Source organism: Trichogramma pretiosum, unplaced genomic scaffold, assembly GCF_000599845.2.
Source record: "Trichogramma pretiosum strain Unisexual culture from Peru unplaced genomic scaffold, Tpre_2.0 scaffold28, whole genome shotgun sequence".
In the NCBI taxonomy this organism is placed as follows: Eukaryota; Metazoa; Arthropoda; class Insecta; order Hymenoptera; family Trichogrammatidae; genus Trichogramma; species Trichogramma pretiosum.
This window is the reverse complement of record NW_019641710.1, coordinates 4,645-13,330: the sequence shown is the minus strand read 5'-3', so window position 1 is coordinate 13,330 and position 8,686 is coordinate 4,645. Positions and strand designations below refer to the sequence as shown.

General features: G+C 34.7%; 1 protein-coding gene across 1 annotated transcript in view; it reads left to right on the top strand.

Moving 5' to 3' along the window:
• LOC106652758 (high affinity cGMP-specific 3',5'-cyclic phosphodiesterase 9A-like) overlaps positions 1-7,271 on the top strand; it is a gene marked incomplete at its 3' end in the record, with an annotated part of 19,382 nt that extends 12,111 nt beyond the window's left edge. Inside the window, exons 3-4 of the mRNA XM_023463155.1 lie at positions 3,038-3,275; positions 6,885-7,271. Of these exons, the coding sequence (XP_023318923.1) occupies positions 3,038-3,275; positions 6,885-7,271 (625 nt within the window). The remainder of the gene's footprint in view (positions 1-3,037; positions 3,276-6,884) is intronic.
• Positions 7,272-8,686: the final 1,415 nt, after the last annotated feature.

Below are 8,686 nucleotides of genomic sequence, written 5' to 3'. Positions count from 1 at the left end.
GTGTGTGTGTGTGTGTGTGTGTGTGTGTGTGTGTGTATGTACGTGTGTATGTCTGTGCAGAGTGATATCTCGATGACGGTAGTTCGTATCGTTACTGTAGATGTCTCATTTTATTCGTTTTGATGTAAGGAAGAAGCCAACACATCATTTTTAGTTCTACGTTAAGTATTTAAAAAGTTATGAGGGATTTTCGAGAAAAAAATTTTTTTTTCATGTTTTTTTTAATTTTGTCATATTTGTTCTAAAACAAACTGGTTTTTTTGAATAAAAGTAATACTTTTTTAAAGGCAGAGCTTTTAACCTTTGATTCAAGATAAAAAGCGTAAAGATTCACCCTAAGTTTGAAAAGTTACGTTTTGAAACTGAAATTTGGTGTTTATGATTTTTTTCTTTTTCTTAGTTTTGTGTTGTTTCGTACCCAAAATTTATGATGTGTCAAAACATTGTTTATGGATGGATTAAGGATGAAGCTAGAAAATTTGATTTAGCGAGAGTCTCAACCGCTTGACCAAGGCATCATAAAAAATTTTAAAGTCAATTATAGACGTCGATTATTAAAACATCTCCTAAAATTAATTGATAATGATTCCAATTATGATTCTGATAAAGTTGCAAACGCCAAAATCACAATTCTAGATGCAATACAATGGATAATTGCATCTGTGAATGATATTAAAAAAGAGACAGTGAGTAATTGTTCTGTTATATGTGGGTTTATAAGCCAAGATGATGATACAGATGATTATTTTGTTGAACCTGAGCTCGCAGAGCTAGAAGAATTCAAAGAACTTTTACGGCCACATGACGTACAAGCAGAAAATTTTTTGACAGTAAATTCAAATTTTAAAACTGCAGACGAATCGATCAATATACGTGATATTGTTTTGAGTGCAGTAAGCGAAGAAAATGACGATATTTCTTTAATTGACCATAACGAAGTTGAAGAGCCTCAAATAAAAAATATATGCTTAAAAGATGCATTTCACCACGCAGAAATTCTGAGACATTTTTCCTGAAGGCGGGGTGTGCAGAAGGAGTTGAAACGGGCATAAAAATAGATTCATTGTTAGAAGATATATTCACAAAGAGAACATGTGTTCACGTGTAACGGTTGAGAACATGAGGCGAGAGTGAGGGGAGAGCTTGGTGGGGCGACTACCGATTTCTTTGGCTTACGTGTCGTTGCTTTTGTTCATATTAAGTCAGTTATTAGCGAACTCACAGCTAATTAGCATTTATTACCTCTGCTCAGAGTCGCCCTCGCAAGCTCTCGTCTTAGTCTCGGCTCACCGCTGTGGAGCCCAACTAGACGTAGGCACATACTTATTTTTTTTATTAGTTTCAATAAAGTTCGATTCATTATTAAGAATCTCATCACGAGTACGAGATTTGATTTTACGCAACACCCAAGTCCGACTCGTCGAGTTATTTACAAACAGAAACAACATGTCACCAAACAAATATTACAGATTTTTTAAATTAAAACAATGAAAATAAATATTGACTTGATCATTTCGATGCAAAAAAATTGAAAAAAAAATTATTAATAATTCAATATTCTTCTCAATAGAGGACACTTTTTCAGGTTTTTAGAGTGTCCGCTATTGGTGAGATATAGTCAGAGAGAGTCGTTTGTAGTCAGTAGTGAATAGGTCAGCCCAGCGGAATAAACTTTAATCATTCTCGTTGTTAATCGCGAGTTTATTTTCCATTCTCTCACCTGTCCGAACGTGAGTCCTTTGTAGTAACATGCCCTAGCGCCGACGAGGTATGGAGCGTTGGACTTTGGAATTTGGAGTCAAGTAACGGACGAGTCAGCCTACACCAGGGAAATAAACCTCACACTCAACCTAACATCTTCATAAGGGGCACGACCAATTAACTTAGTACGCAGTACTCGTGTGATGAGACGTGCAGCTACGACATTTTATGGATGATGGTTACAGCAGTTATCACACAATGACAGATTTATCGAGGGCTCGCAGGCACTCTGAGCCATTCACACTCACTCACGCGATTTAATTTGATATTTTAATATATATCACCACTGCTTATGAGTAAAAAGCTCTATGAAAAAAAAACTTTTTTATAAAATGTCCGAAAAAAAACACACCTCATCGAAATGCCGTAAATAAAAACTCATCTCATCGAATCACGATTTAACGAATCAATGACGAAAATATCTTGGGTTTTTGAAAGAGGTGTGTTTTTTTCACAGTGTTTGAATAAGATGTGTTTTTCTTCATGGCATTCAATGAGATGTGTTTTTTTCTCACAGTATTTCGTTAGGTAAGTTTTAACTCATAAGCGGCGGCGATATAGTTTGCTCATGCACCGCAAGTTCCAAGGAAATTTCAAGGATGTATTTTCAAAGAATATTACAAATGTTGAAAATTACATAAAGGAAATGCGAAACGCACCTTGCAAAATTTGAGAAACAACAGAGACCTCTTCTTTCATTTTTGAGCCTTTTTATATTATCTTTTATTATTTCTTGAAAAATGCTTAAATATTATGTTAAGTTCAATAACTAATCTTTTTGGTTATTTGGTAAATAAAAAACTTTTGCGTCATTTAAAAAATAATAAGCGTAACAAATAATACGGTCAAGTTGCATGCGAAAATAACAAATCTGATTAGTTATTTGAAAAATTAGCCATATTAAGATCGTGAACTTTACAAATTCTATTAAAGGTATTAAGAATATAACTTATAAATTCTTATAAATATAAACTTTTGTACATTTAGTATCATTACGATTGGTTTATTGGATTTGATGAGCTTTCTACAACTGGAGGTGCAATTAGTTTTAGAACTGAAGGCATTAAAGTATATTGTAAATATTATTTTGTTAAATATTAAGATATCGGATCGGGAAAAAAATTCAATTATCATATTGACTTGTTTATACCAATTGCAATAATAATCTTTCCATGACTTTCAAGGCATTGAGTTTATTTCTCCAGCAAAAATAAAAAAATTATTACAGAAAAATCAATTTTATGAATTTATTATTATTTTTTGTTTTTTTTTTCAGCAACCGAAGTGTATCTCGAAAATTGCGAGAGGGACTGAAATCGCCTAAATTTGATGCTCGACAGTGGCAAGATCAAGACCTACTTTTATTCTTAAAAGTAATGTTTACTGAGCTCGGTTTAATGAATAAATTCAAGATAAATATTACAAAATTACATTCATTTTTAATCAAAGTTTACGACAGTTACAATGATGTTCCATTCCACAATTTTAGACATTGCTTTTGCGTCGCTCAAATGGTAAGTACATCATAAAATCAACGTACTAAATGCTTAAAAAAAGCATTGAATTTTCAATTTTATAAAAACTTACTATATTCTGTTGCTTTGCTAAAAGTACAGTTTCTTTTTTTTTTACTTATTGACCTGTTTGTTGATAAATACATCCTTCTTATGCAATTTGAAACAGGTTCTGTGAAACGTTTAGTATTTGATATTTCTGCAGATTTAATAATGAGATCTGTTAAGTTTTCTATGGGTGCGTCTAAATCATCAGTGGTCTTTCAAGATATGTTTCGTTTATTTCATTTTCGATTTGCTGATTAAAAATATTCCAGTCTGTTTTTCGGAAGATTTGAATGTTACCATATGCTTAGAGGTTAAAGTCAAAAAGCACTAGCGAGTGATCTGGAGTCAAGTCAAGAGAGGATCTTGCAGAAAATCGAAAATATAAAAAACGGTTTTTTATTACTTGAATTTTTAAAAAAAATGTTTTTTATTTTTTTCTCATCATCGTGTTTTTAAACTTTTCAATTTTTTATCTCGAGATAAAAGACTTTAAACAAATAAACATAAAGATCTAAATAGTCGTAAAATAAGTCAAAGAACATGTATAAATTTTTTCAGATTTTTTCAAGCACTTTTTCGAAAATTTATTTCGGGTTTTTAAGTTGTGGCACATGCTCGCAACTATCTTTTGGACCCAACGATTAAATTTTTCAGTTTTTACATCCTAAGAACCAAAATCCACGTCTGAATTGAAGATCGGCACAACTTAGGGAAATGAGAATTAGTCTAATATATCGCTGTTTGCCTCTTTGATTTGGAGTACTTGACCGCGATCCCTACCAAAGATGCTTTGGGTTGTAGTCCCCACCAGCCATAAAATGGTTACTTAATGTGAAAAATTGGGAGTTTATTATGTGACGTTGTGCTGCTGCAAACGTCGTCGCGACGGCTGCGAGGAGCTGACCATGAGTTAAAAATAAATTCAAAATGACCACGTGGTGTTCTTTAGAAGTACACGAGGCGCGAGAGGCGACAACGGAGCCCGGCTTGCTAGGCCGTTGTGGCGCACACGGACGTTAACATTGCAATATTTACGTCCGTATAGCCCGCGTAGCGACGCCGGCTCCAACGCGTATACAAGAGAGACGCGGCACGTACGCCGAAAATCATAGCAACTCACGTGTGCGAATTAGCAGACGAGACACGACACTTGTAGTTGGACCTTCATCTTGAGCAGAGCTCATCGTACGCGACCGCCGCGACTATCTTTTGTATTGTGTGTAGAGAGCAAGTTTGTGTGGAGAGTAAAGTTTGAGTGTTGAGGTGTGATTTTGCAGTGATCTGGTGAAAGGTGTGTATCCGAGTGTTGGTGAATTTGGTGGCCACGAGAATCAAGTGTTCGTGCCGGCGATTCACGAGGCGCACCAAGCCCTCATTGAGTACGACATCGGTACAACCACTCCAGCTCGTTCCTTTTCACGTCTGTGGCCAACAGACGAAACGCGAGGAGAGCAGCTCGGCTTTGTGTGACCCCGGCAGTGTGGTGTCTACCCGTGTGGTCGTGAGCCTCGTGTACGAGGAGTAACGTGAGTAGCTGTACTGTCTTCATATTGCCCCATGACGACTCTCAGACGGCAACGTAGCTCGCGTATGCGACCAAGTGTAAATGTGTGTGTGCGAGCTTCGGCTCAGAGCGAGTGAGTAATTCAGAGTCGATTCAATAAAGCATTTGTATCATTTCACCTTTAATTCTTTGTGTATCTATTCGATTACCCTTTCATATATTATTTTCCTCTCTCTTTCTCGCAGATTCTCTCGTTTACAGGTGGTTATTTCAGGTGCAGTGCTGCAGTCAACGGAGTCCCCGCTCCCTACCCGTCAGCGTCTCCTCGGTAAGGAGAGCCATGCCTACGACCGCGAGATAATTTCTTGCTCTAATTTAATCCCTTCTAGCTATCTGGACACAGATCGGCGACGAGCATCCGCTTGTCTGGCCCGTCGTTCATCGGCAAAGCCGGCCAGGACTTGAGAAGCCCGCGCAGACGGTGAACACGGGGAGTTTACCGTCACAATTATGATAAATTTGGGTGATCAGTAAACTGACGATAATGTTGTTGGCCCGGTATCCGATGAAATCTCATTGTTCGATGCTTGAAAGAAGTCAGTCGAGACTCGGTTCAGTAGGTGAAGTTCTATGGAGTTATTGCCGTTCCATCATGAGCTTTGTCTTTTGGATAGTTTCTTATATGTATCTGGTTATTTGCTATACCAAAAAAATTTTGTTTGCAAAGTGAGTTTTTGATAATAACATAACATCAATGCCCTCATCTATTAGGAAGAGTTGTAGGTCAGACAAGTGTAAGGTGATTATTTCCGACTCTATTTTTGTTCCAGATACAGACTTAAATGCTAATATTTCCTTGAATGACGCATATTGTGTATATTATAATAAATAATTGATTGGTTTTAATTTGACTTGTGAGACTGAGGAATGATAGGTTGAATGAGAGTACTTGGTAGGAGTTATTACTGCGTACATACACAAAATTAAAATTTATTCAGCTGGCTCGACTCGTTAAATATTCGTGGCTCACACGGTAACTGGCCTGACTGGCTCCTGCATGTCTCCTGCATGTCCTGCATGTCTGCACTAGCTTCGATAACAAATTACACTTTGCTTTAAACTCATGGCACAATTGAACACAAGACCGTATAACGGAAACTATAAAGTGACATGATCTCCGCACACCGAATAAGATGATAGACTAATTGCACAGAGGCTTTCGCGAGCCCTACTTATATATCTCAAAATCCATCCCACGTATAACTTAATTATCTTACTCATGGTTAGGAACGATACTAATTGCTAATGGTTGTACAATTTTTATCACTCTTTATCATAACCTAAACTTGTTACTTACACATATTTACAAAATCTTGTCTATTTCCTGCGTAACTCGTTTATTTAACTTTCTTATTTATTGTCTCGTGCGATAGTGAACTAAGCATTATCAGATGTTAACTTCCACACATTCTGTTCCATCCAACATTAATTTAACAAATAGATAACATCCGATATCCCCGAAATGGTCATTATCCAGCGGACGTGATTAACATTTAATTTCATCGTATAGTATTTCGACTATTTTATTTATACCTTTATTTATACCTTTATTTATATCTCTATTTATACCTTTATTTATACCTTTATTAAACTAAATTATAAGCGTGATGATCATGTTCAGTATAGAATCTATTTTTGACTTGAGCTGGACAATCAATTTTTCAAACTTATTGCTGCTTTTTTACAGAAGCTGCTCAGAGTTTGAGTGTTGAGACTTGTTTTAGAAGTAAACAATAATTTTTGATAAGTTTTCGAAAAGTTGTAAAATGCTCCCTTAATCTTTTCAAATTAAAACATTTTTTAATCGAATAGAGATGAAAAAAAATAATAGACACATTGAATAAAGTAAAACTCTGTGGGAAGATTGATTTTCATCTCTTGGCACGTATTATAGAATGAATGGATGATATTTTGTAATTTTTTCAAGTAAATCTTAAAAATTGTCACATATTTTGTTACTCAAAAATTTAATATACCTCTTTTTTTTCAATTCTTAGATGTATGTAATTATATGGGCAGTAGACCTCATATCAAAATTAGGAGAACTAGAAGTTTTGATTTTAATGGTTTCATGCATCTGCCACGATCTTGATCATCCAGGTTACAACAATATCTATCAAATTAACGCTCACACTGAATTAGCATTACGTTATAATGATATTTCTCCACTTGAAAATCATCATTGCTCAGTAGCATTTTATTTAATGGAAAAAAAGGAATGCAACATATTTTCATCATTTGATTCAGATAATTATAAAATTATTCGCGAAGGAATTATAAGATGCATTCTTGCAACAGATATGGCGAGGCACAATGAAATTCTTGCAGAATTCAATGAGATAGTTTCTTCTTTTGATTACACAAGTAAAAGTCACACAAATCTTGTAAGTATTTCCTTTTCATGTATATTTATGTAAATAAGTACATAATTATAAGACTGTTTGAAAGAAATCGAACTTTTCCAAAAGCTTGGTTTGCATACGGCCGATTCTCTGTTAACTTAACCAGTCAAATTTTTTTTTTATATCTTATATGATGAACACATTGTTTGAGATGTCAGGAATTTACAAAAAAATTTATAGAACGATTGGGGCCATCTATCACCCTTTTCCATAATTCCAAAGTTGGCATTTTTCGCATTTTTCCGTAATTTATCAAATATCGCAATTATTTGATTAAGCTCTATTAATGTGAAATGACTCAAACGAAAAAGTGTATGGGAGTTTTTTTGTTAGAAATCGTCCAAATTTTCAGAAAAAATGGGTGCTAAAATGATCTGTGCACTCTCGAGGCTTCTACAATAGATATAACCAAGAAAAAACAAAAAATACTAAATCAAGTATGATCTGGACTTTCCTTTCCAAAACTATTTTAGAAGCTTCCATAACATGTAAAATACTCTTTTGTAAATTTTTATAATAGCTTGAGATTTGTTACGCCTTGGAGCCGCTAATATATGTTGAAAAACGCGCAAAAAAGGCCCCTAAAGCAGAGTATAGCCTTAGATCTTTACATGTTACACATACTAGGAAAACTCAAATCTCAAAATTAATAATACTAGTTGCAACCCCAGTTGCAGAATGCTGAGCAAATCGAAAATTTAAACTCAATATAACAACCTAGTTGCTGACAGGACTGTTTCCTTGATTTTTCATTCAGACGCATTCTCAGGATTGTTTCCGTTAATTATTATTAATTAATAATATAATTAACAATATTTAAATTATAATTAATTAATATTATATTATATTATTGATATGCTTATGGATAATATAATATACTAGCGGCAACTCTGGTTGCAGTATGCTGAGCGCAAATTTTTATGTAATAAATGGCGAAAAGTGTCAGTTTGCGCACACTTTTTAGTGCGCATTAAGCGTTTTTGGACACTGGCGTGCGGTAAAATTTTATGTAATAAATAACTATTTATTACCAGTTACTTTAGAATTACCAGTTACTGTAGAAACCGCATGAGCTGAGTTACTTGAGTTATAAAAGTTTGCATATTACTATTTGCAAACTGCTCATGGTGTGGAGTTGATTCGGTAACTTGGGGTTACTTTTATTTGCGACATTGATTTCTTAAATATGGCATAAGCTGGATTACTAAGGCTACTTGGTTTGCTTGCATAATTATTTCATAACTACGAGCGGGTTCGATTGAGTTACTTAGGGTTACTTGGATTTGCATTTTTAATTATTTAAAATTTGCACGAACTGAGATTCGCCTTCGCGCGATTAAATAAGGGTTTTTGTAAAGTAATTGTAAAAATTTAATGTTTTTGTATCATCAGTGATG